This window comes from Gymnoscopelus braueri, assembly GCF_963280865.1.
Source record: "Gymnoscopelus braueri genome assembly, chromosome: 18".
Taxonomy (NCBI): domain Eukaryota; kingdom Metazoa; phylum Chordata; class Actinopteri; order Myctophiformes; family Myctophidae; genus Gymnoscopelus; species Gymnoscopelus braueri.
The window spans coordinates 39,646,232-39,664,221 of record NC_137618.1 but is presented as its reverse complement, the minus strand read 5'-3'; the positions used below and the strand labels follow the sequence as shown (position 1 = coordinate 39,664,221).

At 39.5% G+C, this 17,990-nt stretch overlaps 1 protein-coding gene across 3 annotated transcripts; it reads right to left on the bottom strand.

The window, feature by feature from the left end:
* Positions 1-659: 659 nt before the first annotated feature.
* On the bottom strand, positions 660-15,808 carry znf148 (zinc finger protein 148). 3 transcript variants are annotated; one of them, XM_080412824.1, is made up of 7 exons: positions 15,688-15,808; positions 12,655-13,015; positions 10,975-11,106; positions 10,634-10,757; positions 9,018-9,101; positions 7,848-7,966; positions 660-7,620 (listed from the first exon to the last, which is right to left on the bottom strand). In XM_080412824.1, exons 2-7 carry the CDS (start codon positions 13,006-13,008, stop codon positions 5,977-5,979), a joined length of 2,457 nt encoding a protein of 818 aa, XP_080268950.1. In that variant the 5' UTR covers positions 13,009-13,015; positions 15,688-15,808; the 3' UTR covers positions 660-5,976. The 3 variants fall into 3 exon arrangements, with proteins under 3 accessions (XP_080268950.1, XP_080268952.1, XP_080268951.1); XM_080412826.1 differs by having other exon boundaries at positions 10,981-11,106; XM_080412825.1 differs by having other exon boundaries at positions 12,655-13,012; positions 15,688-15,781.
* Positions 15,809-17,990: the final 2,182 nt, after the last annotated feature.

The window sequence follows — 17,990 nt, the reverse complement described above, 5'->3', positions numbered from 1 at the left end:
TGCTGCTTTGACCAATGTTATTTTAAGGTGTGTGTTGATCTTGCCTTGCCAATGCTTTGTTAGTTTTGGCCAGCCTTCACCCGCGCTAAAGCTGGCACGGACGGGAGCCTATCAGCGTCAAAGTCTGATCCGTCGTAAAATAGCAGATCTACAAGCTCAGTGAGCTTGTGGATCTGCTATTTTTGCCAAGCGACACCGCCGTACGGAGGACTAAATCAAAGCACCAGACTGACACGCACACACGCGCACTCACACACACAGAGCTCCACAGTAGTAGGCTCCTGGAATATCAAGCAGTGGTGGAAAAAAACTACTCAAATGTTTTACTTAAGTAAAAGTATCAATACTGCAATGAAGATATTTTACACATATTAGTCCGGAATACAAAATGTACTTGAGTGAAAGTGCAAACCAAGTATTGGTATCAAAATGTACTTAAAGTAACAGTAGCAGTAGGAAGTAGAAAGTAGCCATTATGTTTCAAATGTATAAAAATCTTTTGAAAATGGCAGAGCTACAAGCTCACAATGCCTTGCATCGCACGACGCATTGTGAGCTTGTAGATCGGCTATTTCCTCTGAGATGTAGTGGAGAAGTAAAAGTACTGAAAATTGGAAATACTCCAGTAAAGTAAAAATATAATAACTGAATTATCAAGACTCCTTGAAAAGACCCAATACTGAGAATTATTTTTTATTTATAAGGGACATGACACACACCAAAACAACAACTTTAATCAGATCTTGTACAAATGATAATGTATTGCAAAAATCTAATCATAATTGGCTACTTTTACCGAAATTAATCAGCTACAATTTAAAGCCGCACATTAATATATTCAGAAAAAAAAAAAAAAAAAGTTTACACGACCCGACAAACTTGGAGACCATGCAAATCAACCTTGACACCCCCCTCCCTCCCCCCAAACAGTGGAGCATTCAAATCAATGATTCACAACTTTGTTTTAGTGAGTAGAGGTTCAAGTTCTGCAAAAAAGTATATGAAAATAGCAGAGTCAACAAGTCAGACTTGAGAGGGAAATTCTTGACCATAATCGGTTGACCTTGACATAATCTATGGAGGATCAGTGTGATGATAGCAATAGTGACTGCATTATGATACAGTATACACATCAGATCAGTGCTGTATGCAACATTACATGTTTCAAAAATAGAACAAAGTTTTTATCAAAAAAGTTCATTCAGATTTCTTTTTTCTTTTTACACAAAACAAAGTTATTTTTTCTATCCAGCTTATACAAGGACACTTATGGCCAGGTGATGGTAGTTCAGAACAGTAAATAGGCTTATGTGATAGCACTGTGGTACTCTTTTTTTATATATCGTTGTCGGGCAGAAACCTCTTATCTGCTAATTCTAATGTTTTTTTCCATAAATTAACATCAGACAAAAGTGTCAAAAGTAGCAGATCTACAAGCTCGAAATGTGGCGCGAAGCGACACATTTTGAGCTTGTCGATCTGCTACTTTTGAATTGTGAAAGGTATGGTTTCCACCCGACAGACGATATATAAGTGGATGATTTTCTATCAACACATTTCGTTTTCATTATTTTAAATTGGCCAATTAAATAAAGATTGCAATTAACGAAGCATAAATGTGCATCTTGCACTTTGCTTTTGAAAAGTGCTTTAGTATGAATAGGTAGCTAGTGGGATTTTCCAACCACACACATACATATATTTCACACCATAGGGGAGTGCAACAAACAATTCTCAAATGATAAACTAGGGCTGGGCAATTAACCAACATAACTGACCTAATCTTACTCATGTAGGTTAATCGAATAATCTATAAAGTGTTTTCTTTAAATCATTATTTTGTATTTATACTATATCAAATTTGAATAGTTTTTATACATCAAATAAAGCTATAAGTCAGATTAACCACTTAACACTGTATTATACTTTGTTGTACAATGGTGGCGTACCCAAATGGGAATAATAGCCGACCTACAAGCTCGCAGGCTTGTAGATATGCTATTTTCACTATATGTTTTAAAAAATAATCATTCATTAATCAAAAACGAGGCAAAGAATTTGAAATAATCATAATGCCCAGCCCTACAATAAAATAATGTTTTTCCATCACCGACATTTCAATAGTAGGGAACACTGTGTCAAGATTACATGCCCAACCGCAGTGTTGGGATTCATTATTTGCAGATTTTTTTCCTTAAACTAAACATTAACCAATTCTCTGTCAAAAAACAGACAATTTACTCTCGATAATCGCAGTCATATATACACAAATGTCAGAAATTCACACATTAAGAAGTGGATTCGTTGTCACCCCCCCCCCCGCCCCCCCATATTGTTTTTTTAATGAATGTGCATTCCACTGGTGTCTTGCACAAGCCTACAGTCGCCCCTACCCACAAGTATCAGTACATACTGTATATCTCAGAACATAAAAAAATGCACAATGTGAAAATATACAATATATTTACAACAGGACATTTTATACACATTCTAAGAGGAATGTTCACAGAGGGGAAATAATTAGCCGTTTGGATTTTAGAACAAAGGGATGATGTCTGTCCCTGATTGTCAGTAGAAGTGTAACGAGGAAAAACGAGGGAGAGGAACTTTTGATGTCCAAACCTAAATGGATGGTACACGAAATCAGTGTTTGTGAACAATAGCACCAAAAGCAAGAGGTCACATGCGCGCACACACACACACACACACACACACACACACACACACACACACACACACACACACACACACACACACACACACACACACACACACACACACACACACACACACACACAGGCGTCATTTCATTAAAAAGATTAGAGGGTGGTTAACAAGTGAAAACTTAAGATTTAGCAGAAATAGCAGATCTACAAGCTAACAGCAATGCGATGTGTTGTCAGCTTGTAGATCTTCTATTTAAAAAGAAAAAAGGAAAAAAAAAATAGGGAGACCAGGTTTAAAGTGATTAATGAATGTATGTTTGCAGAGAGAAAACAAGTGTATATAAGCGTCGATCTGAAATCAGATACATCTGCAAGAAAAAAACATTCAGAGGTGGAGGAAATATGAATAAAAGACCTGAATTTTGAGGATAAATGCAAACATTTGGAACCCCTAATGACGCACGCACGCACTGGCACACACACACACACACACACACAATCTGAGGCAGTATATGAAAAAGCCAGATTAACATGTGTTACTTTAAAACCATGTAGAAGTCTGAACAAACAAGGCTTACCATTGAGTTCTGCTTTGTAAATATGAAATAATTGTCAAAACTATAGACATCTTAAACATGATACTGCTCTCATATATATATACACAGACAACGGGTCATTTAAAATGCCTTCTCTTTTTCCTAACCACAGATATCAGGCTGAGAACTTTGCCTTGGTGCTATTTCTTGCCTCCTCCCACAAGAGGTCAGTGTCCCGGAGCATTCTAAAATAAGAGTGATGATAATTAACCACTTGAACCCTAGCGTCCCTATTCTGGGGCGAACATTCGTAAAAAATGGCAGATCTTTTTCTTTTTTTATTCTTGTACAGTCAATGGATCTGAATGTATATGTAAAATGCTTGTGTTTCTTTTTTTGTTTTTAATGTTTGATTACTACCTGCAGTACGAGCATCAGTTTCTCTCCACATTTGTCAGGATTTAAAAAAGGCATATTCATTATTATATTCATTAATATAATAGATCTGCTATTTTCGCCGAAGAGATTTGGTGTAGAGGCAAAAAAGGAGGAGGCCTAGTAGAGAGCCCTGAGGGACTCCGGTCAATGAAGTACTGTACAGAATATAGGGTTTAAGTGGTTAAGTTGTCATTAGATCATTCCTTCCCTAATAAGATTACAGAGTGGATAATTTCATAGCTTATACATGTGCTAATAATGTGCAAGTGGAATTATTAGGCCTGTATCCTATCTTTGACTTATCAGAAAGAAAGACATAATATAGGAATGACTGGAAATATTAAAAAGGCACACGTACAACTAAGTAAACTAGAAAAGCATTTCGCCCCCACTTATAATTCACAATGTAACCATACAAAAACAAGACAATAGGTCGCCTTCAACATTGTTTGTGTGTTCGAATTAAACCCGTTACAAGGAGGGAAATTAAATGACTGGTGCAAAATGGTGGCAGAGGGACATAACCCCAAGTAAAGTTATACATACAGTAGAAGGGGGGCATTTGTAGCTTTACGCTTCCGATAAGACTAATCTAAGACAGGATTTGACATGATAAATCGCCATCAAAGACACTTCATTGACAAGAAAGTTGCCAAGTTGTATTAGCTTAATTGGCAATTTCTGTACAGAGAAAATGTTACCACGCCCAATAATGTGCATTACAAAAGATTGTGTCCTTTTACAAGGACAGTTGCATACACTAATTTTGTTAAGTTCAGTGTACTTGTAATAAGATGTCCATTAGAGCTTGCTTATTCTGGTTATGGGAATTAAGCGCCATCGTGCCATTAAGTGCATGCAACAAACTTTAAGTACAATTTCACAACTACAATTTTGATTTTTAAAATAAAGCTCAAACTAAAAAAATCAGAGGCTATAGGGTCTTTTCAATAGACTTAGATCTGGTTGGTCTACTTGTTTAATTTCTTTAAAGAAGAATAGGATAGTCTAAGACTTGTAAAAAACAGTTTTACTTTTACAAGTCTGGCTGTAATTCCAGCCACAAAGGCCACAAATGTTAAGGTCAAAAGGAACAAAAGAAAATAAATTACAATACATAGTATTTTGTCTATATTTTCTTTTCCTTAATGGCCAAACATGATATGAAGCCAATTCATATCAATGGAAATTATACTGGTTTCTATACCAGAGGAATACAATCATTCACCAAGTTTGTGATGACACCTGTTTCAGGTGACAGCAAATAAAGTGACTTTAAATTAAGACAAATAATCAATAGTCATTTTCTCATTATGATTTAGTTTCAACAGGCCATCATTGGATATAAGTGCATGAGTGTGAGTGACGAGTGTGTGTGTGTGTGTGTGTGTGTGTGTGTGTGTGTGTGTGTGTGTGTGTGTGTGTGTGTGTTAGAGAGAGAGGGGGGGGGGGGTTGTTGACTTGTGAAGGGAACTGAAAATGTATTCCAGTTATTAGTTTTCTTGATCAGAGAAATAAAAGGGGGAGGTAGCTAACTGCAAAAGGGCAAACGTTATTATTTAAGCCTGCATCTTTGTGGAAAATATTACACATTAAGCAGCTAGAATCACTGTAAATATTTTGTGTGCAAGCAACCGTGAGGCAAAAATGATTGACAATAAAGACAACACTGAGATACAAATAATCTGTGGCAATAATACAAGTGAATATTCCACAACATCCACTGCGTTAGGCTTTGGTCACAAATCTTTCCATATACATTCTACTTTGAATGGTGCTATACCATGGTAATATACCCATGCATCATTCAAATTCTTTTACTTTTTTTTAGGGGGTACACTTATTATGCCTTTTCCAATTCCATTATTCCCCATTTTGTGATGAAATGATCAGAGAAGGAAGAAATGGTAACAATGCTTTGAGCACACATTTCGTAACTGTCGGGTGGAAACCTTGTATGTTATGTCCAAAACTGTTGGAAAAGAAACTGTGTTTCAATGGATCCACTGTAGTTATTTAGTCACAAGCTCTTGTTCATTGGTCAAATATTGACACACTTAACCACTTAAAACCCTTTAAAAATAGCAGATTTACAACCTCACCACGCGCTGTGAGCTTGTAGAACGACAACTTTCTCAAAATTTTGCGTGACACTCTTGTGCAACGGAATAGGGCATTAATATTTATGAAATAAAACAGAGACTTGAAATATGGAGATACAAGGTTTCTGCCCGACAGCGATGATTTCCAATTTTTACCAGTTTTGGCAGAACAGAGGATGTTAGGATATAAAGTGCCATTTGAAATGATTTTACAGATATGAATGAAACCTTCTCTCAGCCAAACGTTTCGCTAGACGAAACATCTGGAGAAGAGCTGAGCTGAGACCTGGTCTCTGAGACTGTGACCAAGGGGAACTCTGAGAAGTCTGTGCCGTGTCCTCCTCGCAGACTAACCTGTCCGTTGGCAATAGTGAACTGTGAAGACGCTCCCGACCTCGTCGCCTGGAAGTGCGATCTGAAGTTCTGATCAAAGGTGCTGATTTGGAAAGTCTGAACCATCCCCTGCGAGGAGTCAGACTTTTTAGAGGGGGAGACCTCCTCCAGAAAGTCGTCGTCGGTCGGGGACACGGCGGAGGGCGTGTTGGTCTCGTCGCCTGAAAACGAAAATGAGTGTTGAGAGTCCCCCACCAGGAGTCCAAAGTGAGGTTTTTCTAGCGTGGACCTCAGTGGAGAGCTCATCCCTGATTTGAACCTGCTGGGAGAAGGGAACTGTTTCTCCGTGGAGAAGAGAGGCTGCCCGGCCAAGGTGGGACTCTCGGAAGACACCAGGTTGAGGCTCTGGGTGCTCAGAAAGCTGTCGTTCTGGCTGGTCCTCTCCAGGGCTTGCTGGAGGAACTTGGAGTACTCGTGCAGGAGGCTGGCTTTCTCGGCGGGCGGATGCGGCTGGGCGCTGGAACCTCCCAGGCTCTCCACGGGGCTGCCGTCTGACACGTCGGAGGAGTTTATGGAGATGCTGGAAGTCACCTCCGTGTCGGCCACGCTGAAGGAGATGTCCTGCTGTCCGTTAGCTTTGTTGGAGTAGTGGTCCAGCAGAGTCTGAAGAACCTCGTCTGGCAGCACATTCTTGTCATGCGTCGCCTTGATCTCCGCATTGAGTGGCTGGGGCTCCAGGATGGTGGCGGGGACCGTCTCATCGATGACGGTTGACACCACTGTTTGCGTAACAGAAGGCTGAGAAGAGATGCTGCTTACGTTAATGGAATAATCCCGGCTGTTGTTGGCCATGGCAGCTTGAAGATAGCGTTTCTTCTTGAGGAACTGCATGGCGTCGTCGTAGTTTGTGCTGCTGGCTACTGGTTTGGTTTGAAGTGTTTCGACAGGCTCAAGTTCAGTGTTGCACTCTACATCAAGAAGGCCTCCTGGTTTGTCCACAATCTCAAAGGTGTACCTGGTCACCTTGTTGCTTTCCTCAAAGGAAGACAAAGGGGACAGGCTGGGAGGCGGCTGCTCGCTGGCCTGTTTGACACTCCTCTTGGGGACCTTCTTCAGGACCAGCTTGGGAGGAGGAATCTCTTCGGGGGACGCCTCTCCCAAAGGGGGGCGGCTGGCCGACTCTTCGGGAAGCTCCACAGAGTAGCCCGCGATCACATATTCATGTTTGACTTTGGAGGAGACAGCGTAGAGAGGTAGACATTCAATTTTGCTCGGTCTCTGCTTCTCTTTCTCCTCCGTGCCGACCACGGCAACCGCATGTTCTTCCATTCGGGCAGCACTGGACGCAGCAGAGCTGTGCGACTTATCCAAACACTTCTGACGTTTTTTCTTGGGCAGTGAGCACTCTTTGGCAGGAAAGGAAAGGCCAAGAGATTCTGTGTCACGCAGAGGTGCAGCTTTGGCGGCTGCCTTGTGGGCCTTCCTCTCCCTGTTCTCATGACACATCCGCCTGTGCTTTAAAACCCGGTCTGTTCTGGAGAAGTACTGTGGAAACAAGGCAAAAAAAAAATAACATAGCTTCTAATGTAGCAGCTTAACCACTTTCAACCTGGCATCACTATTTAATAAGTGACATGTTTCCAAAAGCAAAAAATAGCTATTTTATAAGCAACAGAGCACAGATTTAACCCTGTACTGCATTGTGTTATGGCTTCAGATTCACTCATTTAATGGTAGATGGAAACTTACACTTATGTTTACAGCAAGCTCACCTGGTGACAGTAGTCACATTGGTAGGGCTTTTCCCCGCTGTGAGTTCTCTTGTGCCTCTCCATGTGGTATTTCTGAATGAATCTCATCCCACATTCGTCGCAACGAAAGGGTTTCTCACCTAAGCAAAGATATAACAAGCACGGCAAGTAAGAAGACAATATTCTGAACACTTAAATGAATGTTAGATACATCTTGGTAGAAATAGAGCAATGACATATTTTTTTTAGGTGGAAGGAGGAAGTTAGCATCTTCCTGGTTCCCTCGACAAAAGGCCCATCAGATTTTTTTCCATTGGATCTCTGATTATTGCTGAAAATAAGCTCTGTGTGGCAAATAAAGGTTCATGATATTCACACGTTTTGTTCAGCAACAAAATCTTCACAAAATCTTTACAACACCACTTATGATTTCATTACTTTTCTCAAAAGGTTGACCTTCGGATCAAAACTTTGCTCTTCATTGATTTCTTGCATATTTCACAAGTTCACTCGATTTTTTTGTTATTCTTTAACACATTCCATGCCAGAGTTTAATCTCATAATGTACTCACCAGTGCCAGCGTTTTATTGTTGTTTTTTTGTTTTTTTCATGTCGCCACAGACCTCGCTAAATAAGTTAAAAGTGCGCGTTCATTTGGTTCTAAACACACAGCGGATCTGTGTGAAACGGCCAGCGAAAACAGTTTCCAAATCCGAGCCGCCATCTTGAAGATACAGCGGATCAACGCTAAACAGTGATCAGCGAGGAGAAAAACAACAACCGAGAAAATCGAGTTTTAAACAGGATCCCAGACAGGAAGCGGATACGATCGAAAAAAACGGAACCCGAATAATTCCGTTTCCTGTCTTCAAACCGGAAACGGAAATGGCTAAAAAAAAATCGGAAAGTGCACCTGGGGAAATTTCAATGGGAATCGGCGGTTCGCGTAGATCTACGCGATTGGCACGCTGCGGCTTTAAATAGGTTCGCGTAGATCTACGCGATTGGCATTCAATGTGTTAAAGGCCAGGCTCTCTGGGCATTATGCCTTTAGATACGCACGGGCGGGCGGGCGGGCGTGCACCCACACACACACTCACAGACTTCGAGACTAGGGAACTCAAAGTACAAAATTATTGACTTCTTTCTGGGTTTTAGGACTATAAATGTGCTTCCTTCCATTTACTCACCAGTATGGATCTTCTCATGCCTCTGGAGCAGATATTTCTGTATGAAGCGCATATCACACTGACTGCACTGAAAAGGCTTCTCACCTGGGGAGACAGACAGCAAGTTAGCCTCATTATAAACTGTAGCGCACTGTATATGAACGGATATTTTGGGCCAAGCCCTTCTTCAGTGTGCTGCATGTCATTCATGTTGGGGCTTGGTCCAAAACATTCATGCATATTAAAAGATATCCACATTAGAAGCCAACTTCACCTCACTAACGTGATGTCTCATCTTTTGAAGTTTGAAGCTGAAGCTTATCAGCCAAATGCATTAGTCACATCTTTTAACATAATATATGTGCTACCCAAAAAGATTATGGAAATCCATGTCGTTTTTAAGGATAGTTTGTAACCAATTTTAGCTTAAACAGTTACTACGGTGCAATGGATATTATGCATATTATTCCATCTGAAAATAATGCACACCCTCTTGGCCAATAAGAGTATTCTCCATGGCCACGGTACTATAAAAGTCAAGTTAATCTCATTAACCATGTCTCCATTTTTTGAAGTTAAGCGTTCAACATCTAACTGCTGTCTAGAAGAGTCTATTTGTACGACAATCTTGAATGTTCACGGCCTCATTCAGTTTCGAGTCATACATAGACTCCATTATTCCAAATCAAAACTACACATATATTTTTTTCCTTTATTCTTTGCCCTCAGATACAGAGATATTGGATTACGATTTTTGAGACATTCTCTGATATTTTTAGTATTCATACTGATCCCGATCCTGTGCAAATTATCCTGGGAATGTCAGATTCCATTTCTATTTTGACGAGAGCACAGCGACAACTTCTATCATGGTCTGATTACAGCAACATTACATTACAGTCATTTAGCAGACGCTTTTATCCAAAGCGACTTACAATAAGTGCATTCAACATAGGTAGGGAACGAAAACTACTAATCACCAGAAGTCTTAAGTGCATTTTCTGCTAAAACAAGCAACCAAGAGTATACCTAGCGCTAAGGTAAAAGTGCATTATATCAGCTACCTATTTCCTTAAACAGATGAGACAAAAATAGCAAAATCAAATGAGCAGGAGCTAAAACAAATAAGTGTATCGACTAAACAAGATCCAATAAAACAATACAACAATAAAACAAGCAACAACAACAAAATTGACACATTGGAAAATGGCATTTAAACATTGGCTCAGTGACTCGTACACCTCACCTTGAGAGAATAAGGTACTCATTAAAAAATAAAGAGACACAATTTGATAAGGTTTGGCTGCCCCAAATTTCATTTTTACTACTTTATTTTATGTGATGTCACTGAACAGTATGGGCGGGAGCGATTGAGGGTTTTCTTTTCCTTTTTGTCTCATTTGTTGTGCCTTTTTCTCTTTGCCTTTGTTTTATATATATATATATATATATATATATATATATATATATATATATATATATATATATATATATATATATATATATATATATATATATATATATATATATATATTTAAAGAATGTACATTGTACAAACATTTAATAATCTGTTCTAAATAAAACATATTCGACAAAAGAAATAAGCCAATCTTGAATGTTGACGTGACAACTCCTACCAGTGTGGATGAAGACGTGCCTCTGTAGGTGGTAGTTGGTTCGGAACGCAGCGTTGCAGTGAACACAAATGTGACACTTGGGGTTTTGGAGCCCCAGCGATCCATCATCATTAATCGTGAGAATCTATCAAAGGCGAGAGAGAACAATAATAGAAACAAAGAGATGGAGGCATCGGTCTATGTCAGTCGTTCCCAACCTTTTCTGGATCAGGGTACACTTGAAAATTGTTCACGAAATTTGGTTTTCCAATAACTCATCCACAGCACTCAGACAACAACAAACAACAACAACCACCACCACCTGCTAGTGTTGACATGTATAAATTAAAACATTCTCTCACTTGCACCTTAGCTGGCGAGCGTTGCTTCCTCTTCTTCTTCTTGGGACACTCCATTAGGTCCTTGGCTTGTTTCTTCTCCTTCTTCATCTGGACCAGCGGATCGGACAGCTTCAGCTCCTGCTTGATGCTCAACTGTGAAACCAAGAAGACCACGGACCACTGTCACCATTATTACATGATCACCTGATCACAATTATTTTGTAGATATTCACAATTATTTTTGCCCAATCCTCATAATCGTTTCCATGTTGAAACATTTTGATACGTTTACTTTTCATACATTTTTACAGAAAAGTGGAAATAGAAAAGCTCACAACGCTGTCCTCATTGCTCCGCTGATACAGACAATAAGCCACTCTGACTTACTTACGTAAACCCTCAGGCACACATTTGATTCATTCAAACATCAACTATTTCCAGTGACTTTTGTATATTTATTAGTTTTCATCTCGACAGGAGTTAAGAACATTTAAGTGGGATGGAGTTATGTGAAAAAATAAACAAGGTCAACATTGGTGGCACAAAATATTGCACAATGTCGAACCAAGCTGTGCAAGTGAATAAACTAAACACAATAAACTAAAAGTAAAAAAGTAACCTGGTTCTCAATGGTCTTGGCACTATAAATAAGATTAAACTGTTTGACAAATACCCACCATACCTGCATTATGATAGAATTTCCAGTCTTTATTGAATTGGCGGTAACTTGGCTATTGTTAGCTATTTTATCATTAATTTGTGCTATATTACTATGAGGAGAGAGGGGTAATGTTATGGTAGATTGAAAAAGTGATGACAATACCTGAGGTTATGGGAAATTGGGAATATATCTCTCCAGAATAATTGAATGGGACATTTAATGCGAGTTCACAGTATTTGATCATTGATGTTCATGAATGCTGTTTTCGAAGAGATTGCCTGTAAGAGCCAGACAATTAGCTTAAACTTGAACCACTTTGTTGACAAAGATCCTCCAAAGGTCTATACTGAAGTCCCCTCCTTTTTTCCCCCCCAACAAGAAATCTCGTCCGAAAAAAGACGATCACAAAACGCAATGCGACGCGTTGTGTGAGCTTGTAGATCAGCCATTTTCGCTGAATGTACGCCTATTATGACATTCACACAGTATATACAGTATACGCATATGTCTGGCTACATGAGAAAACAAATTACTCAACTATCCCTCATAGCCAGTGGTGTACAGTAACAAAGTATATTTACTTGTGTACTGTAAGATCAAGATCAAGTTTAAATATGACATCAAAATAAAGTATGTCCAAGCTATTTTGATTGTCCATAAATATAACAAGCTTTATTCCCTTCTTCAACTACTTTCTTTCCATCAGGACATAGTAATAATGACCATTAGATTAAGAGCAATAACCCACCACTCTCCCGGACTCCCTCCCCAGTCAGAGATCAGAGTTTGAATGAATGTAAAATTATGTGCAAAATGTATACAGATGGGAGGGCACTTAATTGAATTGACTACATTGTGTTTAAATATCCTCTCTCACCCTCCCCTGTGCCAATGTTGGCACCCGTGCCTAAGGTTGCCTAACCCTGATCTATACTTTGACTCAGGTACTGGGGTTTGAGTCTACCACATCCACCACTGTGCTCATGGCACATTTCGACCCCCACACACACACACAGTAACAGAATGAAGCTTAAACTCACCGGCATATGGAGCGAGCAGGGCATCTTGTTGGAGAGTTTTATGGGGAAGTGCACGGCCACCTCTCCTCGCCGACCCTCCCCGCCGCCGCTCTTCGTACCCTCCTCGTGCACCATCAGCTGCTCCGGAGGCACCAGGTCGTGCGTGACCAACGGACCCCTGGTCAAGTCTTCGTCATCGTCGTCGTCGTCATCTTCGGCCAGCAGGGGGTGGTTGGCCAGCGAGCGTTCTCCCAGGGTCATCACCACCAGGCCGCCTCCTGCAATGCCCAGCCCGCTCACTCCTCTGCCGCCGTCCACCCCACTGCCGCTGCCGCACTTCAGCAGCACGCCTTCCAGTTTATCATCCATGTTCATTGTTCTGCTGAGAGGAGAGTCCGTTTTAGAATAGGGCTGCAATAGTTAATCGAACTAATCAATTTTTAATCGATTGTAAAAGATAATTGATAATTCAATACAATAATCAATTAGAAATCTATCTCTATTTTGGGTGTGTACAAAGGGTTTAACAAAAAATAAATGTCATTGCACAAATTGTTGCTATAGCCACGATGTGTTGTGAGCTTGTAGATATTTTCACTATTTTTCCATGTCACCATTGTGTGATGAAGTATAAAATAGGGCTTAAGTGGTTAATGGATTTGTTTATATATAAAACATTTTAAAAAATCACGCTTATTCGAATAATCGCTAAGGAGATCATGGATTGTTGCAGCACTATTTCAGAATCCAGAGAGAGAGAGGGGAGGATGTTATGTTGGAGGAACATTTACTAGGCCAAATGTGAATCATTCACACACCGGTGTTGTTGACACCATTTCCAATACTGTGTCCTCAAGCCAAAATAACAAGCAATCCAATTACAATAGTAAATACAACATTCACATGGCTTGTGCTGTTATTTTGATTTTCAACACAATGGCTAGCAGGGCATATTTTGGTTTAAATAGTATAAGCCTACTGTGACCAGGTGTGTTGTGGTTGTGTGAGACCAATAACTGATGTGTGGATTGATGGTCAAAGTCAAACTCAAAGGCCTGTTGATTAAGGCTCATTAAAGCCTCATTTAACCACTTACAACCCTGCACTTAGCCGATCTACAAGTTCACAGCTTGAGGTTGTAGATCTGCTATTTTGAAAGAATTGTGACTTTCTTTTCTTTTTAAAGAAAAAAAATCCCTCTAAAATGACATGGCCAAAAATATGAACGCAAGGTTGAAAGTGGTTAAGACTCTAAAACCATAGCATAAATAAACTGCATCGCTTGAAGCCCCTTAAAAAAAAGTAACAAATCTACAAGCCAATGACTTCTATCATCTGTTCCAGGCTCTGATCTCATCAGGGGGGGACCCGGGGGAGACTAAACAAAAACAAACACACACTTTTCTCCCCCAGTCAGTAATAATAATGTCATTATTAAGGCGGTTGGGGGGTAAAAAAAAAACACATCAATGTTTGGTATAAATTACTGGTTCTCAACCTGGGGGTCCCCACATGATTTGGGGGGGGGACCCCAGATTACAGTAAAGTGACAATTTAATGACTTTTAAGACCTTTTTAATACCCAAGAAAAGAAAAAGACCATGAGTACATCAAAAGTAATCGAGGCGTTGTGAGCTTTTGTAGATCTGCTATTTTTCCACAATATTTATCTGTGACACCGAGTCAAACTAAGGGTGCGTTCGGAAATACAGCACTGAGCGCACTGGCCAATACAAACTAATAGGCGAGTGCGCTCCGGTGTGCAATATCCGAACGCACCCTAAATGTAATGCCTCAACTCCTACATTCCAAGTACTTGTCAGGGTGGGTGGGTGGGGGGGGGGGGGTCCCCAGTTCAAATATGATTATTTGGGGGTCTCGGCCTGAAAAGGTTGAGAACCACTGGTATAAATACAGTTTAATAATCGTCGGCATAACGTCATGCTCACAACTTAAAGCCATCATGTCCACCAGCAGCCCTACAGCCAGCAGCAGCCTAACATCTACTGCTGCTTTATTTCACCCAAACACAACTTTTCCTGTCGCACATTTCGTCTAACTTATCATCAGCTACAGCTTTAGCTTCGAGGCTAGTAGCTTTAGCTTGGAGAAGACTGGCTCCTTCGGCTATTCTTAGTCCACAGGCCCCAGTACAGCGTTGCCAGGTTTTGCGAGAGAAACAAGCAACCAGGAAAACAAGCCCAAGAGAAGCAACAACTATAGACTATATAAGCGTTGTGAGCTTGTAGATCTGCTATTTATTTATTTTTTATCTTGGAAGAAATTTTGAAAAATGTGGAATGTTTTTGAAACATTTTAACAACACACATCTTTTATGGAGGTCCCTGGCATAAAATATTTTCAGATGGGGGTCTGCAGACAAATAGATATTAATCTGGGGGTCCTTGACATGAAAATGTTTTAGAGCCACTGGTTTAAACAACATTAGGAAACAATCCCTAATAATCAACTACACTTTAGAAACAAGCCCAGATAAACAACTACACTTAAGAAAAAAGCCCAGATAAACAACTACACTTTAGAAACAAGCCCAAATAAACAACTACACTTTAGAAACAAGCCAAATAAATAACTGCACTTCAGAAACAAGCCCAAATAATCAACTACACTTTAGAAACAAGCCCAAATAATCAACTACACTTTAGAAACAAGCCCAAATAATCAACTACACTTTTTAGAAACAAGCCCAAATAATCAACTACACTTTAGAAACAAGCCCAAATAATCAACTACACTTTAGAAACAAGCCCAAATAATCAACTACACTTTTTTAGAAACAAGCCCAAATAATCAACTACACTTAAGAAACTAGCCCCAAAAAACACAACCCAGAAACTACCAATATTTACAAGCAACTTTACAGAAAAACTAGCCCAAAGTCGCTTATAAAAAGCAGACATGGCAACCCTGCCCCAGTGTTGCTGCGGCTAAAGTTAGCAGCTAGTTAGCTCGGTTATAACGAGACAAAACGACACCGCTGTTGCGTCTCCTCCACATTGTCTGTGTTTCTACGCGCCACCGCGGCCAGCTTACCTACTAGTGTGCGTCTTAATGATTAAATCCGTCTAGTTGTCATGATTGTTATGCAATGGAACGCTGATGTACGGAGTAGGAGCCCCAAATGTACAACATTGCACTGATGTGACAAGTACAGGAATCATTCTTTTTTTTGTTGCCCGTTTGTCGCCATCTAGTGGCTGACATTGGTGACGATGAGGCTCATTGATAACAACACTGTGTCCAGTGGTGGAAAAAGTGCTCACATTTCTTACTTAAGTAAAAGTATCAATACTGCATTTTAGAAATACTCTGTTACGTTAACTTACTCTGTTAAGTAAAAGTCCGGAATAAAAAATTTACTTGAGTAAAAGTACAAAAATACTGGTATCAAAATATACTTAAAGTACAGAAGTAAAAGTACTCGTTATGCAGAATTTCCCATTTCACAAGTTCAAAATGTATACACATATTTTGAAAATAGCAGATCTACAAGCTCTAGATCAGCTATTTTCAAATGTCCGAAATGTATGTAGGGTTAATGCATTTTTTGTGATAATCTAAATCTACATGTACTTAGTTACTTTACACCACTGGCTGCTGTGTCTGTGGAATAATGTGGAATAATGATCACTGTGTAATTATGATCATGCTGATTAATAACATCAATGTGTATTAATGATCACTGTGTAATCATGATCATGCTGATTAATGACAGCAATGTGTAATACTGATAACTGTGTAATCATGATCATGCTGATTAATGACAGCAATGTGTAATGATAACTGTGTAATCATGATCATGCAGATGGAAACACTGGACTGTATTAATGATCAGGCTCATTGATAACAGCACTGTATTCATGATCAGGTTAATTGATAACAGCACTGTAATAATCACTGATTGATAACAGCACTGTGTTTAACAGCACTGTGTATTAATAATGATCAGGATCATTGATGACAGCACTGTAATAATGATCACTGATTGATAACAACACTGTATTAATGATCAGGCTCATTGATTACAGCACTGTATTAATAATCACTGATTGATAACAACACTTGATTAATGATCAGGGTCATTGATAACAACACTGTATTAATAATCACTGATTGATAACAGCACTGTGTTTAACAGCACTGTGTATTAATAATGATCAGGATCATTGATGACAGCACTGTAATAATGATCACTGATTGATAACAACACTGTATTAATGATCAGGGTCATTGATAACAACACTGTATTAATAATCACTGATTGATAACAACACTTGATTAATGATCACTGATTGATAACTTAACTGTGTTTAACAGCACTGTGTATTAATAATGATCATGCTCACTGATAACAACACTTAATGATCAGGTTAATAGGCTGATTGATAACATCACTGTGTGTTAATTATCACTGATTGATAACAGCACTTCATATTAAAGATCAGGCTAATTGATAAGCACTGCCGTTGTCAAAAGGTCTGTACCCTTTTCTCTCAATTGTTTATTACGAAAGGGGATCAAGCTGGGATTATGATTAGCCATGGTTCACATGACGCTTGTATACAAGCGTCATGGTGCCGAGTCCCCCTGGTCTAAAGTTGTGTTCGATTTTTTCACATTGCCATCTCTCACATAAACATAAACGTTCAGATTTCAAATATAAAGTGCTTACCACCGAGCCACGGATGTTACAAGGCGATACGGACCGCGATGAGTACCCGTATCTCCCGTATTGTTCAATAAAAAGCATTTTAATCCCATCGCCGGCCATTTTCTCCAAATTGTCTCCGATACTTTCAACCATGCGACACTAATGGTTGGAAGGTGTATTGCACTCTGATACATTACAAAAAAAAAAAAAAAAAAAAAAAAATGGCCGGCGATGGGATTAAAATGCTTTTTATTGAACAATACGGGAGATACGGGTACTCATCGCGGTCCGCATCGCCTTGTAACATCCGTGGCTCCGTGGTAAGCACTTTATATTTGAAATCTGAACGTTTATGTTTATGTGAGAGATGGCAATGTGAAAAAATCGAACACAACTTTAGACCAGGGGGACTCGGCACCATGACTGTCATGGTATGACAGTCATGTTTCAGGGCTAGGATTATGATCAATCAATGTGTGCATGTCCATGTTCTGATGATAAAGGTTTTGGTATATTGTAATGTATTTGCTGTAATACCATTTATATGCTGCATAGTATTAGCCTATACCATGGCACCCCCTATTGACAGTTTATGGTACGCTCCAGCGCCAAATGATTCTTTCTCTATTTGGGCATACTTGCTCTCAATCATTTTCGCAATGAGAAAGTTCCATACATATCTCTA

Bases quoted from the DNA above. Each gene is read 5' to 3' on its own strand.
- znf148 (XM_080412824.1), bottom strand. From the start codon at position 13,008: ATGAACATGGATGATAAACTGGAAGGCGTGCTGCTGAAGTGCGGCAGC. The intron at 11,107-12,654 runs GTGAGTTTAAGC...TTGGTTTCACAG, and splicing joins CCTGCTCGCTCCATATGCCG to TTGAGCATCAAGCAGGAGCT. The intron at 7,621-7,847 runs GTGAGCTTGCTG...TTGTTTCCACAG, and splicing joins AATGTGACTACTGTCACCAG to TACTTCTCCAGAACAGACCG.